Below are 26,026 nucleotides of genomic sequence, written 5' to 3' on the forward strand. Positions count from 1 at the left end.
TTTGACAGTGTTACTCTGTCGTGAACTCGCATGGCATGAAGCTAACTTCGTTGATATTATTACTCAAGGAACTACTGAAATCCTTTATCCTTCCCAAAGTCCTTTTGAAAAGTTTTGTTTCGCGGTTTGTATCATATAAGACGGCCAAAGTAGGTGAAAAATACATTTGCTCCAGATATTTTAACCTTCAGAGCCATGTGGCGTATATTTGTCAAAAAGTACAACCTGTTATGTTTACGGACACATACACGCACAGGCGTCATCTTTTGTTTAAAGTTGTACTTGACCTATTTGAATAGTGGATGAATTCACTTACAGTCAACGCCTGTTTCTAACATATATAGTAGTAGTATATAGTATCCGCCTATGCAAAATGGTGAGCGTTAGTTTACACAGGATATATTATGCAACTTATCGCCATGGTGAATGCTGTCGCCGGTATAAATGATTACCCCAGATGTTAACTGTTCCCAGGGGTAACGAGCGGTGGGGTAGCCTTGTGGTTAAAGTGTTCGCTCGTCACGCCGAAGACCCTAGTTCGAATTTCGCATGGTATAATATGTGAAGCCCATTTCTGGTGTCCCCCGCCGTGATATTGCTGGAATACTGCTAAAAGCGGCGTAAAACACATTTCACTCTCAGGTGTAACACTAACACCTTCACACTATCTCAGGTTTCAGGCGTGCCCAAGGGACTCAACTCTATACAGCGACATGCTTTTCTCTGCACTGTTTTCCAGTCAGTGAGTGAGTATGGTTTTATGCCGCGTTTGGCAGCATCACGTTCGGGAGCACCAGAAATGGCCTTCACATATTGCACCCATGTGGGGAATAGAACCCGGGTCTGACGCTTTAACAACTAGGCTGCCGCACCGACTCCGACTGTGAATTATTATGGGATTCGAACTCGGGTCTTCGGCATGAGACAGAGCACTGATCGTGATCAGGACACCCTGCTGACATTCTTCTTACACCAAGTTGTTTACTACTGTATTTGGGATAGCCGGGAATTTATTTGTTTTATCCATTTTGCTATCTACCCGAGTCCGGATAAACGGGATTCCTTCAGTGCTACAGACTTTAAAATTCCGAACCTGATGACCCTGGTGAAATACATGATGGTCGTCCTGGACTTTTCGCTGATGTTGTGGAAGGAGTACTGGACTTGGACGAGGCCGCAGCCGATGATGCTGATGATGCCGGAGAACTCAAACAGCTCCGCCAGGAGGAAGCCGAGGTACGCCATAGTGTACACGATTAGAGGCTGGGCAACTGAAACAGCATCAAGTGAGTGAGTGAGTGAGTGTGGGTGGGTGGGTGGGTTGGGGTGTGTGTGAGCGAGTGGGAGATGCATAGAGCTTAGGTCACAATCAGTTAAGCAACGTTCATCCAGCAGAACTAAAATGCAGCCTTCTGCATTGCCCAGAAGGGATGTGCTCCCGGTGTTGAACCCAGGCACTTTCCTGATATCCGCCAAGAGATCAGGAGGCACCAAACCAAGGGCACCGAGAACAATGGGGAGTCTGACGACAGTGTACTTTGGATGCAAGCGAGACATTTCAAAGGCAAGGTCCCACATATTTAGCATGCTTATCCTGAATCTTGCCAATCACATTGTTGTCAAAAGGGACATAACAAAAATAATTTCGTTGGCTTTCTCAAAAAGGACAAGATCAAGTTTGTTGGCAGGAATTCTTCTAAGGCTGTATGTGGGCCTATTCCAAAAAAGTTTAAAAACATCATTTTCCATGACGCCCTGGAAGCGCAGGGCCGTACCATGGGGCTCGTACAATGTGTGTTTGACCTCGAAGTCAAAGCCACATGCATGGCGAAGACGGTAGTAGAAGCAGCGAGCCATACCATCATATCGTTTAAGATATGCTGGTTGTGCCATCTACTGACAAGGTGTGGAGAAATCTCTGGAAATTCATTGCAAAGTCGACATTTCATGTTGATATTTTCTTTAAAAATCACATTTAGGCGATTGCGAGTGAGAAGTGACTGGTCTTTGGCAGCGAAAGCAAAGCTTTTATTTCCACATTTAAGACCAGGCGAAGGAGTCGGATGGATTACTATTCTGTTCCACACACTGCATGTACCCACGATGCAATGGTTTCTCAGAAAACGTCCCCAAAAGTGATCGACTCTATGCAGACTGGGTGAAGAACTTCACCTGGTTTACTCCCATTGCTGTACCGTCAAGCAGTACGTTGCCATCAACAAACTCAACCTCAAATTTCAGATTTTGTCCAACAACCTTGGCAGGCTCAAAATAGCTGTGGAAATGCATCACCAGAGGATTATCCGATGAATAAATATGTGCAAAAGTCCACAATAGATTTCTACCATGAAGAGCCTCCACACTAATCAAACCCCGACCTCCTGAAATAATTGGCATTTTAGAACGATCTAGACTGACTGACTGAGTTTGGTTTTACGCCGCTTTTAGCAATATTCCAACAACATCACGGCGGGGGACACCAGAAATGGGCTTCACACATTGTACCCATGTGGGGATTCGAACCCGGGTCTTCGGCGTGACGAGCCAACGCTTTAACCACTAGGCTACCCCACCGCCCCAGAACGATCTAGAGAGGACCTGGGGTGCTGGATTGTGTTATCAGACATGATCCTTCTGGTCAGGCGGTCAAGACTCTGGATGTCTTGTTTTGTCCAATCAACTACTCCAAAGGACTAGGAAAGGACTGGCACAGCAAAGGTATTGGTGGCTTTGACTTTGTTTCTGGAGCTTGTCTCAAACTTGCATTAAGACAGGTGTAGGTGTGATCTTCCACAAGATATTCAATAATATCCGGGATTGTAACCCTCCTCTTTATTGAGCAGAACGCTCAAAGGATTTAATGACAAACAAAAAAGCAAAGGACTAAAAGAATTCCTCTAACAATAATACCGTGTAATACCATGACGTGTCAACATATTTCTGAGAAAATCGCAAAGGGACACCGGGTGGTGGTGTTAAACAGCCCAGACCTGGCGCTGAGAAGGTAAGGATCATAACTGCAACTCGAACCAGGAAGCCTGGCAAGAATACGAGACGGTGTGAACGATCAGCCTATCAGTCTGAGCAAATTCTGCATTCGAAAACTCCCAATCTGCTTCAGACGTAAAGAAAAAAGAATGGCAGATATTTATAAATGTTTAAAATACGGCACACGGGGCCAAAAATAATTTCAAATGGGATTCTGGAAGTAACCAAAATACTTCTCATGTTCCACTACCACTTCAGCAATGATTGTTTATTGTTGTTAAGCAATATTCCAAATAAATGGTGGCAGTCTGTGCATATTCGAGCTTGGATCAAACGATCCAATGATTAACACCATGCCCACCGATCTACGCAATTGGGATACGATGGCATGTGTCTACCAAGTCAGCGAGCCTGACCACCGATCCCGTAAGATGCATTTTACGACAAGCATTGGCTGCTGACGATGAATTCTAACCCGGATCTGTACGGGTACACATCACCAATGGAACACCGCCATAGCCTGTTCCACTATACGATCGCTGCTGCGGAGAAGATCGCAAGTGCCGTGCTCTAACACCTACTTGTGTACATTGGTTTGTGACAAGTTGCATTGGTCAATACTCGTGGGGTTCCTGCTTACTTTTAACCTTCCTGGTGCATTTCGTCAAGAGTGCTGTCACGACCCCTGCGAGGACACCGAGCGCTAGGCCACCGAAACACACCACAAAGAACTTCACGATACCGAGTCCAATCTGTGGGGAGAGCGTAAGTGTCAGATTATGTCATGTATGTGTCCATTAAACATTTATTCGTACTTACATTCAGAAAAAATTGTGAAGACAAGAAGTGTATCTGTGTATGTACAAACATAATATGTTACATCTGGTGAATATGCCATTAACTGATTAAGCTGATAATTACCTGTTACCGTCCACACCTTGACCTGATATAGGCCATTTGTTGTATGTCTGCATGACCTGATTTACCTGTAGTCTTACCTGTTCCCACCACTTGACCTGATAAAGTGAGTTTGTTGTATGTCTGCATGACCTGATTCAGCTGTAGTCTTACCTGTTTACCGTCCACACCTTGACCTGATAAAGTGAGTTTGTTGTATGTCTGCATGACCTGATTCAGCTGTAGTCTTACCTGATTACCGTCCACACCTTGACCTGATAAAGTGAGGTCGTTGTATGTCTGCATGACCTGATTCAGCTGTAGTCTTACCTGTTCTCCGTCCACACATTGACCTGATAAAGTGAGTTTGTTGTATGTCTGCATGACCTGATTCAGCTGTAGTCTAGCCTGTTCACCGTCCACACCTTGACCTGATGAAAGTGAGTTTGTTGTATGTCTGCATGACCTGATACAGCTGTAGTCTTACCTGTTTACCGTCCACACCTTGACCTGATAAAGCTAGTTCGTTGTATGTCTGCATGACCTGATACAGCTGTAGTCGTACCTGTTTACCGTCCACACCTTGACCTGATAAAGTGAGGTCGTTGTATTTCTGCATGACCTGATTTAGCTGTAGTCTTACCTGTTTACCGTCCACACCTTGACCTGATGAATTGAGTTTGTTGTATGTCTGCATGACCTGATACAGGACCACAGTCACGCCATCTACAGACAAAAGACGTTACACATTACTTTATACTGAACTATTCCATTATATATTAACATCAGTGAAAGGATCCTGTGAGTTGAGATACAACTTGGATAATATCATTAATGAGAGTGAAAAGAACCACTTTTTGAGTGAATAATGGACAACGCAAGAAAGGCAGTGACCACGTGATTCCGGTGGTCACTTTCTGAAGTTGTATATTTAGCATTTATGTTCACACACTCGTGAGTATATCAAATCTGCCTACAGACAACAGATAAAACAAGGGGTAGAACAGAACCTTGACGTGGCCTTACCGTTGAGCAGAGATTCTCCGAAAACCATGAAATACAAAACATTGTTGACGCCTATTTCCTGGAACACAGCTAGAACCTGAAACACAAACAGTTTCATGTCTGTTTCAACAATTTAACTGAAGTTATGAAGTGAGTGAGGATTTTTTTAACATACTGTCAGCAATATTCCAGCAATAGGCTTCACATATTATACCATGTGAAATTCGAACTGGAGAATGGAACCGGAGTTTTCGGCGATACGGGTGAACGCCTTAACCACTCGGCTACCATATTGTATTTCCATTTTGTTACGTTCACTTGTCTAGCTCATTTCATGTCGAGTTGAAAGAATTAGTTTCATTATGCGAGTACATTAACATTTTTGTGTGGAACAATCATCAGTCAAAACCAAACTTCGTAATAGAGAACAACGTTTGTTTGGACACAATATCAAATAGAACTCTAGCTCTTTCAATATGGTTTCCGCAGATGCCATGTTGTGTTGAGATCAGTACTTGGTAATCATTGACATTGTGAGAAGGTGACATAAACCACGTAATGACAGCTTCCACCTACCGCCACAGGGTCCACAGCGACGATGAGTGCGGCAAAGATGAGGATCTGCGTGAGTGTTATCGGGAAGGGGAAAACCCCCATCGCCCCGCCCATGGCTAGACCCCACAGAGTGAGACCTGCAAGCATAAGCGGAGTTTAGGAATCAGAGTGAATGAGTATTGTTTTATGCCGCTTCGGTAGATTTCCAGCAACATCAGCTTTAGAGATACCATAATGTATATTTATCGGGAATCGAACCTAGGTCTTCGGCATGACAAGATATCGCTTTCAACGGTGGACTACACTGCCGGCCCTACAGTTCAGAGATCTTCACGATATGAAGGTGAAGGGCATGCAGTGCTTATCCAGTGGCGATATCATACAGAATGGGTCTTGATTGTTAAGATACTATTTTCTCAAGGGTAGGTGATTTTAAATATACCATTAAAGAATGACCTCAGTGGAGTACTTATATTGTTAGTCGTTTAGAATAGATCCAAAAGATTTCACTAGCTAATTCATATTTCTTTTAACGCCGCATTCAGCATCTATCCCAATGATTTGAAGGCGATCTGTAAATAAACTAGTCCGGACCAGACAATTCGGTGACTTGCATCACGATCATCGTTCTACGCTATTGGAATTGTCAACCAAGTCAGTGAGCCTGACCACCTGATCTTGCTAGTTGCGTCTTAGCATGGGTTTCCGAAGGCCAATTCTATCTCGGATCTTCACGGATACCTGATAATCGTGTACGGTAATGTTGCATCTCTGAATTGTCGACTTGTTCAGGAAGAAACACATCAAATTTCTGAACAAGCACTGAAAGTAAATTCCACCAAAATAATACGGAAACAAGATGTTTTCTGTGACCTGTTTATAAAATTACTCACCCAGTGCAAAGAAGGCCAGTATGGTTCCCTGAAACCAAAGTGAGTGAGTGAGTGAGTCTTACGTCAGAATAATATATGTGTCTTGTTATCAGTGATAACCATGGTTGGGAAAGATGACACCCTTTGTCTCTTTTTTTATCCACAATTACAGTTCTTGTCAAAGTCACGCACTATCATAGTCTTACGATGTCCTATCCTTGTCTGAGTCGCAGTTTTGGTAAAGGTGAGTGAGTGAGTGAGTTTAGTTTTACGCCGCTTTTAGCAATATTCCAGCAATATCACGGCGGGGAAGACCAGAAATGAGCTTCACACATTGTCATGTGGGGAATCGAACCCGGGTCTTCGGCGTGACGAGAGAACGTATAGCAAAGGGTACTGATATGGCTCTGAGAATATCCAGTACTTACTATACAAATGACACAGAGCGTACCAAGTATTGACTTAACGTGTGACTTGAAGAAAAGCAAACTGGACAGAGAGAGTATAAAGTATGACTTAGTGTGAGTGAGTTTAGTTTACGCCTCACTCAGCTATATTCCAGCTTTATGGTGGCGATCTGTAAATAATCGAGTCTGGACCAGACAGTCCAGTGATGGGCATCATCAGCATCAATCTACGCAATTGGGATACGGTGACATGTGTCCACCAAGTCGGCGAACCTGACCACCCGATCCCGATAGTCGCCTCTCACGACAAGCATAACGTCTACGTATGACTACGAGAATACCCAGTATTAACTAGGATACATAAAACATGAAGAAAAAAGCTAATTGGATTAAAATGACAAATAGTATAAAGTATAAACTATAGGTATGACTAAGAGAGTATCCAGTATTAATTATATGTACGACTTTAATAAATGCAAACTTAATTGAAATAATACACTAATTGACACCGGAGTAGAAAGTGTTGACTATACGTATGACTTTAAGTAACCCAGATGGTACTGAAATGGTACAGGGAATGTCACGTGCGATGCGCGTGAAAACACGTAATGTAGACTTTGATCAGATGTCCCTGAACAACTCACAACTACAGCAAACAGGAGGACAGATCCGATGTTGTCAGCAAACGTCCTGTCATGGAGGCTGTAGGCCGCTTCCAGGATGATCCTGAAATACGTGTTGGAAATGACGTCATAACTGACCATCCTTAATACAAGGTGTAAGTTGTCTTGTCGGTCTATAGTGTGTTGTGCTCAACTTGACTGAGCGGTATTAGTCAGTATTAAGTTGAATTCGTGTCCTGTATTGTGTTGTATTGTGCAGTACTGTCTGTCGTGTGTTGCTGTGAATTGTACTGAGCGATACTGTGGTGGTGGTTGTGGAATTGGGTTTAACGTCGTGCTTGAGAATATTTCGCTCATATGACGACGTGCATGCGTGTGTATGTGTATGTGCGGCTGCTTGTACTAGCCCAGACTGAAGCTGGTTTTATAGTGCTAGCCCACTGAGATACCATGCCGCAGTGAAGCATGAATACCCCACTCAGACACATTATACTGACTCCGAGCCGACCAGTCCTTGTTGTACCCATTAATGCCGAGCGCCAGGCAGGGACCAACAAGTACCATATATTTTAACGTCTTTTGGTATGACGCGGTCGGGGATCGAACCCGCGACCTTCCACACTCCGGGCGGACGCTCTAACCACTACACCACTGAGGCGGTCCCTGAGCGATACTGTGTAGGTTGGTTTGATGTTTAACGCCGCACTCAGCAATAATCTAGCTATGTGGCGGCGGTCTGTAAATAATCGAGTCTGGTCCAGACAATAGAGTGATCAACACCAAGAGCATCGATCTACGCAATTTGGATACAATGACATGTGTCTACCAAGTCAATGAGCCTGACCACCCGATCCCGTTAGTCTGTCGCGACAAGCATGGGTTGCTGAAGATCGATTCTAACCCGGATCTTCACGGTGAATACTGTACGTAGTGGGATGATACTATTGGTGTCTGTTGTTTGGTGCAGACTACCGTATTTGTCTTAGTGTATCGTGCTGTATTGGTTTGTACTGAGTTAAAGTGTGCTGTATTGTGCTGTATTGGTCCGCGGTGTAGCGTGAGCAGGTGTGAGTGAGTGAGTGGGTGAGTGAGTTCAAATTTATCGTCACATCAGCACTATTTCAGCCATACAGCAACGCTAGGCAGTAGGGCAGCTATAGTAGTGAACTTCAAAAGCATGAGCATGTGGGATCTGTTTTGAGCTCTAGTGTGCTTTAATGATTTGTACTGTTCTGTTCAACGGAATGTTAGTCTCTAGTTGTGCTGTAGTGAAGTGAGTGAGTATGGTTTTACGGCGCTTTTAGAAATATTACAGCAATATCATGGCGGGGGACACCAGAAATGAGCTTCACACATTGTACCAATTTCGAGAATCGAACATGGGTCTTCGGCGTCATGAGGGAAGGCTTTAACCACTGTGCCACACCATCGCCCCTGATGGTTCGTGGTATTTCGAAACGAGTTTTCGATTTTAATGTGCTGTCATTATCTGGGCTGTGATAAACAAGATTTACCGACGGAACCCCACCATTAATGAATCCCCATTGCGTCACATAACTCGCCTGTATTACAATTTACTAGTTAAATCTACGGGGGTTTAAATGATGTGTTGACAACTAGTGTGTGTCATAACGAACTTATTGCCTACTTCCACAGTGACAGTATAACGCAGTATGGAGGAAGAATTACTCGCGTAGGAGGAAGCATCCTCGATAATCTCCAGGGTATACGTTACGATCACTCTCCACTATACCCTGGATGCATCCACGGCTTGGCCCGATGATTTTATTACCTCCCTTGGCTGGCTTTTTAACCAATCAGGTGTCTACGCTGGGAAGTTGAGCGAACCAATCACAACTCACTTTCGCTTCTTAAATTATCTAACCGTTTAAACTTGGAAACACAATTGATGCAGAGGTATTCTGAAAGAGGTAGAAGGAGTTCTTTTATATATTTTTTTAAAGTTTCAGATCTGTCAATTTGCCTGTATTATTTCCTCAAAAATCTGAGTCGCACTGCGAACAAACCTTCGCGACTGCGACCGCTATCTTTGTTGACACTGGCAAGCTCGGATGTAACGGCGGCTTAGCGGATTGGCTACTGTGAGAATGCGGAGCCAGCAAAGGGAGGTAATATAATTGTCGGGCCAAGCCGTGGATGCATCGAGGGTGTAGTGGAGAGTGATCGTAACGTATACCCTGGAGATTATCGAGGATGAGGAGGAAGTTCCTCACGGAGAAAGAAGATACTAACGCTGGAAGAGGATATTCACGGGGGAAGTCAGTAATCACGTATTAAGACAATCATCAGGATGGAAAAGATATTCACGGAGAAGACAATACTCACGGAGGAAGAAGAAACTGAAAGAAATCATGGGGGGAGAAGAAGTCTGGAATGTAGTTAGCACCTCCGGAATATCTGAAAGAAATTGGCATGAAATCAATTATATTAATCTAAACGTCAGTGGACAAATCTGTCATATGCAATTTTAAAACATGTTCCAGTATCGAACTGCACTTACATGTACTTGTACCAGCCAGCCTAAACAGTGGGGAATACACGCTGCAATATAATATTCATTTCCCGAACACTCGGACATATATACCTGATACAACCGTCTTGGACACGTGACAATCTGCCTCATATAACCGGTAAAATTGTTTACTTTCGCCATTACATCAAAGGATATGCCTAATTTCAGTTAGTCACAGAACTGTGAGCAAAGTTAATGGAGGATTATGATATCCTAGAACTATGGTGGAGTCAGCGAATTCCGTATTGGCATGAAATCAATTATATTAATCTAAACGTCAGTGGACAAATCTGTCATATGCAATTTTAAAACATGTTCCAGTATCGAACTGCACTTACATGTACTTGTACCAGCCAGCCTAAACAGTGGGGAATACACGCTGCAATATAATATTCATTTCCCGAACACTCGGACATATATACCTGATACAACCGTCTTGGACACGTGACAATCTGCCTCATATAACCGGTAAAATTGTTTACTTTCGCCATTACATCAAAGGATATGCCTAATTTCAGTTAGTCACAGAACTGTGAGCAAAGTTAATGGAGGATTATGATATCCTAGAACTATGGTGGAGTCAGCGCGTTTTGATCTAACGAGCCTCCTCAAATCAGATATATACTATTAGATAGACAGATATTACGGCGCTTTGGAAGGATGTACCTGGAGTGTAAGATCCTTGTAAATTCCGTATTGGCATGAAATCAATTATATTAATCTAAACGTCAGTGGACAAATCTGTCATATAATGCATAAGGTTCTAGTTTGACTCATTGTATCATGCAATCTTTAATACATGTTCCAGTATCGAAGTGCACTTTTATTACTTGTACCAACCAGCCTAAACAGTGGGGAATACACGCTGCAATATAATAGTCATTTCCCGAACACTCGGACAGATATACCTGATACAACCGTCTTGGACACGTGACAATCTGCCTCATATAACCGGTAAAATTGTTTACTTTCGCCATTACATCAAAGGATATGCCTAATTTCAGTTAGTCACAGAACTGTGAGCAAAGTTAATGGAGGATTATGATATCCTAGAACTATGGTGGAGTCAGCGCGTTTTGATCTAACGAGCCTCCTCAAATCAGATATATACTATTAGATAGACAGATATTACGGCGCTTTGGAAGGATGTACCTGGAGTGTAAGATCCTTGTAAATTCCGTATTGGCATGAAATCAATTATATTAATCTAAACGTCAGTGGACAAATCTGTCATATAATGCATAAGGTTCTAGTTTGACTCATTGTATCATGCAATCTTTAATACATGTTCCAGTATCGAAGTGCACTTTTATGACTTGTACCAACCAGCCTAAACAGTGGGGAATACACGCTGCAATATAATAGTCATTTCCCGAACACTCGGACAGATATACCTGCTAAATCCGTCTTGACCACGTGACAATCTGCCTTATACAACCGGTTACATGTATATTGTTTACTTTCGCCATTACATCAAAGGATATGTCTAATTTCTGTTAGTCACAGAACAACCTGTCTTCAGAAAGGCGTTAAAACTTACTGACTGCGCCAAAGCCTTCCTCTGTCTGAAGGATATGTGAATTCCTCAAGACTTAGTGTATCCTTCATGTAATTTCAATGCACAGCCTGTGTATTACACCTGCAATCGCTATATTGAACCTACTATACACCGCTGTGGAAGTTAATGGAAGATAAATACATCCGAGAACTATGATGGAGCCAGCGCGGTTTGATCTAACGAGCCTCCTCAAGTCAGATATATACTATTAGATAGATAGATATTATTAGTTACACGGTGTTTTGAAAGGGTGTGCCTGGAGTGTAAGATCCTTGTAAATTCCGTATCTCCTTACAGTCCGTTGTAAATTCCGTATTTCCGTAAAATACGGAATTTCCAAGGGGCTTACAGTCCCGTTCACCCTTTCAAAACACCGTGTAACGAATTTATTATCCTCAAGATCTCTTTATTTTAGCTTTCAAAACCAACATTCAATAGAAAATAACAGAAAACGCCATTATATATTTAATTAAACAGTAAACAGTCACTCTCATAAAGGGAGATAACTCGTGATGGCTTAATTTATGATAAAATGATCGAATTTGAAGTTTCTGATAAACGACAAGTGAAATTCAGAAACATTAAAAAATTTAAATGTATTTATTGACACAAACAAATAAGAAATTATGGCAACAATTTTAATACTCTGTTTATACTCATAATTGTATACGCCAACTCTAACATTTCGAAGCGTACACCCTGGCAAATCCGCCTACATGGCTTCGTATCCTTTAGCTATTGACCAATCAAAATTCGACAAATTTACTGTCAAGTTGTCAATATAACCAAAGAGGAAGCCACCGGCAATAGGCACATTTGACGTCATGTCACGTGATACCCGCCTCTGCTCATTAACTGTCGGGTGTTTCCGTAATAGGCGGAAATTCGAGGGCGTTTTTCACGTTTTTATTGCGATTTTACAAACTTTTTGTGAAATTTTAATAATGGAAAGTGACTTTTAGGATCCTTTTTTCCATATATCAATTTTTTTTATTACGTTTGTATTCTCCTTTAATGGTAATAACTGCAAGTACAGTAAACTACGGTTATTTTAGATCTTAATTATGGCAGTTCGTCACATCCATGTAGACTAAAATATACAGCAAGAGGTCGAGTTCGTTATATGTGTCAGTTTGTAATAAGCGCGTTCGTTATAGACGGGATTATAGTAGTGAGTGAGTGAGTTTAGCATATTTCAGCTATAGGGCGGCGGGCTGTAAATAATCGAGTCTGGACCAGACAACCCAGTGATCAACAGCATGAGCATCAATCTACATAATTCGGATATGACATGTGTCAACCAAGTCAGCGAGCCCGACCACCCGATCCCGTTAGTCGCCTCTTACGACAAGCATGGGTTACGGAAGATCAATTCGAACCCGGATCTTCACGGGCACTGTATAGTAAGTCCATCGTGTCTTGGTTTTGAACTTTAAATACGTCGCTGGTACAGGGAAGAATGAAGAGAGCAGCACGGGATACTCACTCAAGAATCGCCCCGAATATCTGGCCCAGGATGATGAGCAGGCTGAAAAAAGAAAAGGCTTAGTGAATCCTGTGACTGTTTGTGTTTGAGGAAGTGACGTAAACAATAACGAACTTGTCAATTTGAGCGGAGATTCAGACGGTCGAGTAGTGAGTGAGTGAGTTGTGTTTGACGTCGCTTTGAATAGTATCTGAAATTTAGCATGTCGTGTAATCCTGATTTGGGAGGAATGAGATAAAATTATCCCTCGCGTTGGCAATATCCCAGCCATATCATGACTACTGATCTGGGAATAAAGTGGAGCAGGTCTTTGATTAAACTCGGAAGTATGGGGCGGACAAACCTAGAGACATAACCGAAACTACGGGGGATCCTGGTACGGATAAGGGACGCAACTTTTAACATTGGATGTTGGGCCATGTTATAAATTGACAAATTGATACACAATATTTATGCTCACCATGACTCCGGAATCCTTGATGAGAGGAAATGTGCGTGGTGAAAAGCTGCAACAAGCTATTCATTGTTAGGCGATATCAAAGGGAAATGTCCATGGAGAAAAACTGCAGCAACATAGTTATTGCTTGGCGATATCTAACGGGAATCTGGACGGCGAAAAGCTGCAGCAAGATAGTTATTGCTTGGCGATATCTAACGGGAATCTGTTTGGTGAAAAGCTGCAACAAGATATTTATTGTTTGGCGATATCAAACGGGAATCTGGATGGCGAAAAGCTGCAGCAAGATATTTATTGTTAGGTGATATCAAACGGGAATCTGGATGGCGAAAAGCTGCAACAAGACATTTATTGTTAGGCGATATCAAACGGGAATCTGGATGGCGAAAAGCTGCAACAAGACATTTATTGTTAGGCGATATCAAACGGGAATATGAATGGTGAAAAGCAGCAACAAGACATTTATTGTTACGTGATATCAAAGGGAAACGTGCATGGTGTAAAGCTGCAACAAGATATTTATTGTTAGGCGATATCAAACGGAACTGTGCATGGTGAAAAGCTGCAACAAGATATTTATTGTTAGGCGATATCAAACGGAACTGTGCATGGTGAAAAGCTGCAACAAGATATTTATTATTAGGCGATATCAAATGGGAATCTGAATGGTGAAAAGCTGCAACAAGATATTTATTGTTACGTGATATCAAACGGAAACGTGCATGGTGTAAAGCTGCAACAAGATATATTTTGTTAGGTGATATCGTGCAGTAAATATTGGCACCGTGATTGTGAAACATGGATACCAGACACATGTTTTCTCAGTGGTTTGCCGTTTTTTACGTTGGTGTATTTGTGCTATCAGTGAAACATCATAAAAAATAATATCTCTCGTGTTACATCTATTGCACCTATCTCATTCGTTTTACGCTACAACACAATTACTTTGATGCGCAAAAAACGACAAAAAGATCGAGATGTCTGACGTGGTCACTTGCATGAGAGCGTGTCAACGTACATCGATATCAATCGATTATTTACCAGTTACTCGTGGAAACGAATAAGGGGACACATGAAAGCACAAGTGTTCCTTTATTCTTTTTCCAGAATTTCACCCACAGTGCAATACAAAGCTTGTGAAGAAACCTGGAAAAGAATACTTTCAGGTGTTCCCTTATTTGTTTCCATGAGTACACATGTATATGTATATAGGTATGCGTGCGAGCGTTGTTTAAAGCTGTATTCTAGCTTTATGACAAAAAACTTGCAAATAATCGAACCGTGACAAGAAGTCCACAAGCCTGTCCACTCGATCCGGTTAGTCGCCTCTTACAACAAGCATGGGTAGCTTCGCGGGTCCGCACTGTAATACATATGATGTGAGGTGAGGTGAAATTGGGTTTAACGTCGTGCTTGAGATTATTTCGCTCATATGACGACGTGCATGCGTGTGTATGTGTATGTGCGGCTGCTTGTACTAGCCTAGACTTAAGCTGGTTTTATAGTGCTAGCCCACTGAGGTACCATGCCGCAGTGAAGCATGAATACCCCACTCAGACACATTATACTGACTCCGAGCCGACCAGTCCGTGTTGTACCCATTAATGCCGAGCGCCAGGCAGGGACCAACAAGTACCATATTTTAACGTCTTTTGTTATGACACGGTCGGGGATCGAACCCGCGACCTTCCGCTCTCCGGGCGGACGCTCTAACCACTACACCACGGAGGCGGTCTTACATATGATGTGCTTGTAATATAAGAAGTACTAATATAAACAGTTGGGATTATATCGCTTATCATGAATATACCACTACAGATTATAATCACACTCACCAACTTTGCTAACGGCTGCCACAACGAGAACGATGGTATATATCATGGGCTGTCTCACATTTTCAAACAGGACACCGGCGATTTCAATGCCATGGTGTTCGGTGTCGGAGTTGTTGCGCTGCGTGGCGCTCGAGCCCACACTTGACGTTGATGTGGCAAATATCGAGCAGGAGAATATGCACAAAGATAAGGTTGATGCAAATGCCATGTTCAAGTCTATGCCAACCAGCTTCAAACAACCTTCCTTTAGAGATTGGCTTGTAGGACCACTGATCGTGACGAATTGACCTTGGAAATAAATAAGGGTCTGTTTTTATTTTGTAAAAAGTAACTGTTAGGTGGGTTAAGATAATCTTGTAAATATTCCCACATATTATAATTATTATATTTTACAGATTAAAAATACAATGCAGTAGATAGGGTGGTCCTGGCAGCTCAGGGCCCTTGGCCTTCTACACGCAGCCCAGACCCAATTACTTTCCAACATTTGCACATGTTGCCGATGTTGAATGATACGTCACAGTGCTTAGTGTAAAAAAAATAAATTATATGACGCCATCCATTGTTCATGACGTCACAAATTTATTACATGACGTCACCTGGGCCCCGTTCCTCAAAGCGATCGTAGCGCTACGACAGTCGTAAGTCTATGTTAAGGTATGGGAGTTACGATCATCTTAGCGCTACCATCGCTTTGTGGAACGGGGCCCTGAACTATATCCTGCCTATACCAATATACCATTTGTGTTCTTCATGTTCTTCTTAATATACTCATCAACTCATCATGTCCTTTTTCTGTTGTTAGAAATCCAAGAAACATTCAAACATAATATAACAGATGTTTACAAAAGATCGAAATGATTCAAATATGAAATAAATCTAAAATGAATATTTCGAAACCACGACGAATTATAACCAATACAAATCTCAATAATAATGATAATAATAAGTCTAAATTTATTGCAAAACATTCTGCAACATTTTTTACTCACCGGGACAATACGAAACCCTCACTTCCAAGCCACTCTGATCCTGGGGAGACAAAGACGATAGGATCTTGAAATAACACACACATTTATTGGCAGGGGGTCTGGGCCTGTGAGTGAGTGAGTGAGTGAGTGAGTGAGTGAGTGAGTGAGTGAGTGAGTGAGTGAGTGAGTGAGTGAGTGAGTGAGTGAGTGAGTGAGTGAGTGAGTGAGTGAGTGAGTGAGTGAGTGAGTGAGTGAGTGAGTGAGTGAGTGAGTGAGTTTAGCTTTACGTCGCACTCAATATTCCAGCTATATGGCGGCGGTCTGTAAATAATCGAGTCTGGACTAGACAATCCAGTGATCAACATCATGAGCATCGATCTACGCGACTGGGATACGATGGCATGTGTTAACCAAGTCAGCGAACCTGACTACCCGATCCCGTTAGTCGTCTCTTAAGACAAGCATGGGATACTGAAGATCACTTCTAACCCGGATCTTCACGGGTCCTGGGAGATAAGTCGGTGACAAAAAGACAAGGAAGGGTATATCACACTACCGAGGCTAGCTCAGTAGAGTACGTTAAAGGGCTATGCCAGCTGATCTGAATGTGGACATATACTTTGTGCAGTCTAAGTGCACTTAGCCTCAGTGTTATTCGTTACACTGCTATACTGAGTCTAACAAAACCTAGTAGAAGGTCGCGTCAGCTAACCTTTGAGCGACCTATGACCGACCAATCGAACGCGAGACGGCGGAACGGATTTAACCAATCAGACAACGACTACTTGTTAGGGTTCGGTGGGACTTACAAAACGGTTTTTGGATTTTCTCTTTCCTTGGCCTAGATTTTCGAAACTCTCTTAGCGCTAAGATAGTCGTAAGTTAATGTTAATGTATGGTACTATCTTAGCGCTAAGAGAGCTTTGAAAATCTAGGCCCAGGTCGCTGACACTGATCTATCAACAATCGAAAATCCGCATAAAACACAGATATTTGACCTGCAGTATATACGCGTATGGGTTTCTGATGACATGGTTACTATTTGATTATATTTCCGCAAGATGACATCATTGAATATTGACAAAAACGCTATTTTCAGCGACTGTTTACCCATTGCGTGTATCACGCAGGTCATTGCGTGTAAGCTGTGTTCTAATTGGTCTGTCCAAAAGGTTAGCTGACGCGACCTTCTACTAGGTTTTGTTAGATTCAGTATAGCAGTGTAACGAATAAATACTGAGCCTAAGTTTACTTAGACTGATACTTTGTGAAATGAACTTTATTTAATATCTCCTGTGTGCCTTTGTACAAAACGATCTTATCGCTAAGGTGATCATAACTCCCAAACCATATGATAGACTTACGACTGACGTAGCGCCAAGGATTCTTTGTTACAAAGGTACCCAGGTGAGCGGAATGGCGAATGTATATATCCAATCACCTCAATTTCAAGACTGGCCCGTTCAGTGATCCATGACATGCTGTCGTTCTGACGTCAGGCGTTACAAGAAGTCTTGTGAAGAGTTTATTCAATTTTATACCTATTCTCTGAGAGCATGTAGTCAAGGCATTCTCTACTTGGACTATGACTAGGGCTGGTTGGAATGAGTGGAGAATGGTGTGACCTTCCAGGGGTTCAAAATCCCATCGCCCGACGCCCGGGACAAGTGAGTTTTCATTTCGGGCAATCAAATAATGGTATCTTACTTGTCCGTGGGCTGCTAGATAATTTCCACTAATGGTTTCAAACTGCAAATAAACTTGGATTTAATTTCATATCTGCTCAAAATGTAGCTATTAAATTTCGCAATGATAATAAAGTAGAGTTATCTTTCTTTGCTATTTATCACTTTTCAATAAATAGTCCAGTAAACATTAACATCAAATACCATGTTGATGTCTTCTTTCATAATTACATCATCATAATTATGTCATAAAATCAGGGCAAGTGGAAAATTAGTCAGGACAAGTTACTTTCTTAAAGTCACTTGCCCTGTGGCAAGTGGCTTTTTAAAACAAAATTGAACCCCTGCCTTCTCCCACAACAATAATTCCGCGGAGTGATGGAACTGACTATTGCCTGTTTTACTGTGCTTGCTCTTCAAGGTATCAGGTCGCATTTAAAGCAGGATACTGATTTACCATTTCCTCAAGTAACAATAAAACAGCATGCGTGAGACACATAGTGGCATTCCGCCTGACCAGTAACACCTGTGAATGGTAACAATCTCGTTTGTCAAATATATAGAACTGGATGGCGAAGGCTGACAGAAATATGAGTACTCCACCGTACTTTACCTGATGTACTAATTAGGTTATTTAGAAATCAATACAGTCTGTTGACTGTAATTCTGGAATCATCAGATTCGAGAGGTTTCTGTGATTTATACCATGCATTTGAAACATAATGTTTCTATAGGTAAGCGTAGTGATCTGTTGTCAGCATGGGTCCCAGGGTATACAGCGCCAGCGCAGCATACCCACGGAACCAGTCTGATCTGTAGGTTCAGTTGCACGTTCAGACTGGCCACTGTCTTCCTGGCTCAGAATCAATGTCTTGAACAATAGCAAAGCGTCGTTGAAAGTGTTTAGTCCAGATTTAGCGTCGATTCGATCAACTAATACGATTAATCAAGTCACGCGGTACGGAGTCAGACTGAACAATCCAATCCATTCGTCTCTTACGTCACACAATACAGCGCTGGGGACATATCTATGTTGGAGCCAACACAAGGTGACGCAATCAAATATGGCAACTGATTGACAATACAGCTCAACCATTGATCCTCCACGAAGTCTTTCTATGTCACGATTCAGTAGGACGATTATTCAAAAATTGTAAAATTTGGGCTTAGATTATTAACTTAAGAAAATAACTTGATATTTAAAAAAGCCTATACTTTTCAATATAAAAGGGCAGAGAATGGTGGTGCTTGCTGGGCACTCAAGGTTAAATCATTGTTGCTTTTGTACGAATTCGCAGAGGTTTGGATTTAGCAGGGTGTTGGATGGGCTGGTTTATTCTTCGATCAGTTTAGGCAAAGATGTGCAGACTTTGAGAATCAAATATTCAGTCTTGAACTGTTCTCTGTTATAAAATATAATTCTCAATATCATAACTGGGTTCTACTCATCGATGTGCAACTATTTCGAATTAGTATTTTAAATTTTCTTAGAAACATGCAGATAGTATACCATTCCAAGACATGGACGTTTTTGTCCTTTTTGTAATTTACCAATTGTTGAAGATGAATTTCCCTTTTGACTCGTGTGCCAATTTTACCTTGATCTGCGATCACATCTCACACCTCAATATCATCACATGTTCCCAACTTGCGAGAAAATGTTGCTATTTTGTTCCACTAATCACAATATCTGCAAAAATTTGGCAAAGTATATATTTCTTGCTGCTAAGAAACGCAATTCCTTTTTCATAGGGATATCTGCAAAATATATTTAAAAGCTACATTACTGTTCTCAGTATTGCATTGTGCGATGTATTTATATACAGCATCATTCATTCAGTGGGACATGTAATCGAAACTGGTCTAACTGAATCACATTCAGCATATTTCATTGAACGGGACTTTTGAAAATAACTCAGTCTAAGTAAACTTAGGTTCAGTATTATTCGTTACACTGCTATACTGAGTCAAACAAACCCTAGTAGAAGGTTGCGTCAGCTAACCTTTGGGCGACCTATGGCCGTCCAATGAAACGCGTGACGGCCGAACGGATTTAACCAATCAGACAACGACTACTTGTTAGGGTTCGGCGGGACCTACAAAACGGTTTTTGTATTTTCTCTTCCCTGGTCGCTGACACTGATCTATCAACAAACGAAAATCCGCATAAAACACAGATATTTGACCTGCGGTATATACGCTTAATGGTTTCTAATGACATGGCTACTATTAGCTTATATGTCCGTAAGATGACATCCTTGAATATTGACGGGGCGGTGGGGTAGCCAAGTGGTTAAAGCGTTGGCTCGTCACAAATCCCCACATGGATATATTGCTGAAGCCCATGTTGTCACCGACTGTTTACTCATTGCGTCCTCCATGTGTATCACTCGTAAGCGATCGTGCGGAAAATAGCATTCGGAATCGTTCGAGTTTTTGAGGTAAAGATTCAAACAGTATATGTGAATGTTAACTTTCGCGATTTGGTAAGCTGTGTTCTGACTGGTCAGTCCAAAAGGTTAGATGACGCGACCTTCTACTAGGGTTTGTTAGACTCAGTATAGCAGTGTAACGAATAATACTGAGCCTAAATTTACTTAGACTGAAAATAACTGCTTGGGTGGGAATTGACCTCATGCATGCAACGACCGTACGTACACTACGACCATCCTGATTAGTGCACTCTAAGAGTCTTGCAATTACTGAAGCGCTACAGCTGCTTTGTCAGGGATCGATGAAGGAAGTTGATGTAACTTGCGGGTGACACGAAACCCAAGTTGTACCAAACAAATCAATAAACATAAATTTTTCAATGTTCAAACATTGGGCGATCTGCTGCCAGTGTTAATGACGAACTGCTGTAAAAGATATGTAAAATGATCACACAGTTTTTGAAGTACATGTACCTACAGTTTCATGCTATAAGGTCTGAGTAAGCATGGCATATTACTCGCAACACAGGGGTTGTAGTAGTATGATGTGATTAAACAACTTTACATGTATTAAGTGACTATGTTCGAACATCGCATTTTTGTGGTTAGTCAGGGACATATGTTTATATACTCATGCCAATAATGGTTGTCACCCCTTCAATGTTTTTAATTGGAGAGGGGGCGTGGGGTGGGTGTGTGAGGTGTGTGGGGGTTGGGGTGGGGAGGGGGGTGACAACCATTATTGGCATGAGTATATTCTACGTTGTGTATGTAGACAGAAATATTTGGGTGTATGTTTCAATAACAGGTTGCAAATGTGCAGGTTTTTTTACTAGTACCTAACTCGAGCCCTGATTTATGCTTATTGACCCTGAACGAAAGGTTTGGTTTGTTTCTTGTTAACGCATTTTCCCGGTATATGGCTGCGGTCTGTAAATACTCCTCTCTTACCTTCATCTTATCTTATCTTCATGTAATAGACTTTAATTTCATTGGTCAATGACGAGTTTAATTCCATTGGTCAATGACGTTTCCGTGTCACCCTCTCCTTGGAGGGTGACAATTGGAAAAAGTATTACCCGTTGCCATAACAACACGTATTTGCCGAACTCTGTACTTAAGCCACATGCAGCGACACCGGCTACGGTCGACTTAAATTCCAATAGAATTGCGGATGCAAGTGATACAGAGAGTTTGTATGTAAACATTCGTTACCTGGCGTTCATCTGTCAATTAAAATGGCTACAAATAAACGCTTCACCTCTCCTTCTAAGTGTTTCCAGATAATACGAAGAAATCAAACTACTCATCGGCAAAGATCTTGAAGGAATACTTGAAAGAAAAGGGCCAAATTCCTAATTTTGAGAATGTCGACGCAGTCACGTTAGCAGAGATGCTTTCACATATCTACATGGATATTCGGACAAAAACTGGAGACCGGTACAAGACCTCGACCCTGGAGAACATAAGGCACAGTTTAAACCGGTACCTGAAATCACCGCCACACTGTAAAGATTTCGACATAATCAACGACCAAGATTTAATGACGCTGACGACTCATTCAAGACGTCAATGTTGGAAATGAAAGCTCGTGGCAAGAGTGAAACTGGACACCAACAAGTGATTTCAGAATCTGACAGAGAGAAACTTTATTCCTCAATCCATATGAACACTAACACTCACTTTGGCCTCTCAAACAAGGTACAGTATGACGTAAGATTCTACTTTTCCCTCGTGGTATGGAAAACATGGAACAAAATGATGAAATTTATGTACTTTCGCGATCCATGACTGATCTTATCTTACCTACATGTAAAAATGTTGGAACTGAAGGATGCCGGTAAGGGTGAAAGATAACACAAGCAAATGATTTCAGAATCTGACAGAGTGTAACTTTATTCCTCAATTCATATAAACACTAACACTCACTTTGGCCTCTCAAACAAGGTACAGTATGGAATAAGATTCTACTTTTTCCGTCGTTGTACGGAAAACATAGGCAAAAATGAAGAAATATACCTTCACGATCATGACAGATCATGACACTGGACTTAAATTTGTGCACAAAAATGAAGACGAACTCACCAAGAATCACTGTGATGACAAGAATACCTTGGTGGAGTCAAGATGGAGCCCTTTTGTCTTGTGACATACTATGCTGTCTAAATCAGTACGCTTCATCCTGACAGCGATAGACTGTGGCAATACCCAGGAGAGAGATTCTGTGAAACCGATCATGTGTGTTCTGTCTCCAATCCATTGGGGAAAACACTCTGACGTATTTCATGAAAAAAACATGAGTAAAGCGCGACACACACGGATCGTCGCGTCATAACGATTTTCTTACCTTGTATAACGTGTTCGGTGGTTGTAACGAATATCGACTTATCGATTTGCTACCTCTCACACGAGTCGATCTCTGCGGCAGGGGCGGATACAGGTTTTTGAGAAAGAGGGGGATGCAGAGTTCATTTCCACCCGTTTTTCTCGAGAGTTTCAATGGTTATTTAATAACCTTTTAGGACGAAAGGTGTGTGTGTGTGTGTATGTGGGGGTCGGGGGTTACTGCAAACCCAACCACCCCTTGGATCCGGCAAAGCTGCCGATATATTAGTGTCAATCTCACAACATCTCGCGGTATTTTGTTTTCATGGTATCAAAATGTCTGACTGACTGACTGAGTTTGATTTTACGCCGCTTTTAGCAATATTCCAGCAACATCACGGCGGGGGACACCAGAAAATGGGCTTCACACATTGTACCCATGTGGGGATTCGAACCCATCAAAATGTCTGAAGCAGACTAAGCAGCAGTTATCTATTGCACGATATTGTGTGGAGAAGAGGACGATGCGAAAGCGAAGAAGAGTTGTTGATCGAAAGTTTGGATTCTTCATCGCAAAATGCACGGAGGGACACTGATTCAGAGTAGTTCCTGTTTCGCGTCAGCAACTAATGACGACGACTTGCTGGCGCGTGCTCCCTCGACCGTGACGGACACGGGGACTGGGTAACTGTCCACCTTGACAGAATTTCTTCAACCTAAACAATGAGACAATAAGAACGGTGAGTTCCCATCAGATCACGTTATTTGAAGATATCGACGGTATTTCTAGTCCAATTGTAATAAAGTACCCCAGCAGTGTAGGCTTTTTCGGATTTTCTGATGCGTGAATGGTTTGATGACTGGTCCAATTTGATTTTATTTCAGTGGTATTAACCTCGATATTAAATCGTGTCATGTAACAATGTAACAGTGTTTGCCTAGATAAAAAAGTCCTCCGGAAAAATAATCCCGTTTTCATTTTCTGACAAGAGTGATGAGTGAGTATGGTTCTACGCCGCTTTTTTAGCAATATTCCGGCAATATCTCGGCGGGAACACCAGAAATGGGCTTCACACATTGTATCTATGTGGGGAATCGAACCCGGGCCTTCAGCGTGACGAGCAAACGCTTTGACCACTAGGCTACCCCATCGCCCCTTCTAACAAGAAATGTACAGAAAAACAATGCTTTTGTCATTGCCACACATACAACAAAGGTCTTCTGACATAATGAAGTACTGAAATGTTGATATGATAATCGTACGAAATGACTACAGTTAACATTACATGTAATAAGTTACATAATGCATCACATGATGACATGAGATAGTCTAGGCCTACTGGTATTTATGAAGTCGGTTGTTCACATAAGTATCGGGATGCAAATTCATTTACCTTTACATTGAACATAACATAAGCACATCATGTTTGGGTTTTTTAGATGTCGTTTAAAAGATCAAACATCAATCTAAAAATTGAATTTGCCATTATATGTGATTTCTTCATGTCTTTTTTTTAAAATCTGTTACGACAATCTTGCCAAATAAATAGCTAAATCACTTGTTACTACAAAAGGACTTCTTACCAAGGACTGTTTCACCGTTACTATTTTACAGAGGACTGTTTTACCGTTACTATTTTACAGAGGACTGTTTCACCGTTACTATTTTACGGAGGACTGTTTTACCGTTACTATTTTACCAAGGACTGTTTTACCGTTACTTTTTTACCAAGGACTGTTTTACCGTTACTATTTTACCGAGGACTGTTTTACCGTTACTATTTTACCAAGGACTGTTTTACCGTTACTATTTTACGGAGGACTGTTTTACCGTTACTATTTTACCGAGGACTGTTTTACCGTTACTATTTTACCGAGGACTGTTTTACCGTTACTATTTTACCAAGGACTGTTTTACCGTTACTATTTTACCGAGGACTGTTTTACCGAGGACTGTTTTACCGTTACTATTTTACCAAGGACTGTTTTACCGTTGCTATTTTACAGAGGACTGTTTCACCGTTACTATTTTACAGAGGACTGTTTTACCGTTACTATTTTACCAAGGACTGTTTTACCGTTACTATTTTACCAAGGACTGTTTTACCGTTACTATTTTACGGAGGACTGTTTTACCGTTACTATTTTACAGAGGACTGTTTTACCGTTACTATTTTACAGAGGACTGTTTTACCGTTGCTATTTTACCGAGGACTGTTTTACCGTTGCTATTTTACCAAGGACTGTTTTAGCGTTACTATTTTACAGAGGACTGTTTTACCGTTACTATTTTACAGAGGACTGTTTTACCGTTACTATTTTACCAAGGACTGTTTTACCGTTACTATTTTACCAAGGACTGTTTTAGCGTTACTATTTTACAAAGGACTGTTTTACCGTTACTATTTTACCAAGGACTGTTTTACGTTACTATTTTACCAAGGAATGATTTACCGTTACTATTTTACAGAGGACTGTTTTACCGTTGCTATTTTACCAAGGACTGTTTTAGCGTTACTATTTTACAGAGGACTGTTTTACCGTTACTATTTTACCAAGGACTGTTTTACCGTTGTTATTTTACAGAGGACTGTTTTACCGTTGCTATTTTACAGAGGACTGTTTTACCGTTACTATTTTACAGAGGACTGTTTTACCGTTACTATTTTACCAAGGACTGTTTTACGTTACTATTTTACCAAGGACTGTTTCACCGTTGCTATTTTACCAAGGACTGTTTTACCGTTACTTTTTTACCAAGGACTGTTTTACTTTACTATTTTACCAAGGACTGTTTTACCGTTACTATTTTACCAAGGACTTTTTACCGAGGACCTTTTTCCCTATAATCATTAAAAACACACATTTGATTTTTCTTTTTCCGTAATAGACGTCACATTGCCGTTGCTAAATGTACTCAGGTAAATATGTATTTAGACTTTTAAACTTCAGTACACAGTAAATGCTTTACATGTATTTCTTATGCAACAATGAAGTACATATCCTCAAAACAGCGTGGACACCACAGTATTTTTAGGGAATAAAATTTTCATGTAATACAACAATTACTACTCCCTACTCCCTAGTTGTGACCCATGTTTGTTGATATATATCTACATCTGTTTATTGATATATATCTACACGTGTTTGTTGAGATATATCTACACCTGTTTATTGATATACATGTATATCTACACCTTTTTGTTGATATATATCTACACGTGTTTGTTGATATATATCTACACCTGTTTGTTGATATATATCTACACCTGTTTTTTTATATATATCTACACCTGTTTGTTGATATATATCTACACCTGTTTGTCATCATTCACTTGCTGGTCAGTTAATGAATTTATAACAGGCATTACCCTTCAACGGTTCCCATTAAGCATAT

At 41.3% G+C, this 26,026-nt stretch overlaps 1 protein-coding gene across 1 annotated transcript in view; it reads right to left on the reverse strand.

Moving 5' to 3' along the window:
• The window catches only part of LOC124253207 (sodium/hydrogen exchanger 1-like), a 59,814-nt gene that overhangs the window by 11,123 nt on the left and 22,665 nt on the right, over positions 1–26,026 (reverse strand). Inside the window, 12 exon segments of the mRNA XM_046686936.1 lie at positions 1,094–1,271; positions 3,629–3,740; positions 4,529–4,611; positions 4,912–4,987; positions 5,467–5,582; positions 6,339–6,366; positions 7,369–7,450; positions 9,694–9,765; positions 12,925–12,966; positions 13,385–13,430; positions 15,217–15,504; positions 16,209–16,272. Of these exon segments, the coding sequence (XP_046542892.1) occupies positions 1,094–1,271; positions 3,629–3,740; positions 4,529–4,611; positions 4,912–4,987; positions 5,467–5,582; positions 6,339–6,366; positions 7,369–7,450; positions 9,694–9,765; positions 12,925–12,966; positions 13,385–13,430; positions 15,217–15,424 (1,043 nt within the window). The 5' untranslated portion in view covers positions 15,425–15,504; positions 16,209–16,272.

Source organism: Haliotis rubra, unplaced genomic scaffold (assembly GCF_003918875.1).
Source record: "Haliotis rubra isolate DU_JTF1 unplaced genomic scaffold, ASM391887v1 Scf535, whole genome shotgun sequence".
In the NCBI taxonomy this organism is placed as follows: Eukaryota; Metazoa; Mollusca; class Gastropoda; order Lepetellida; family Haliotidae; genus Haliotis; species Haliotis rubra.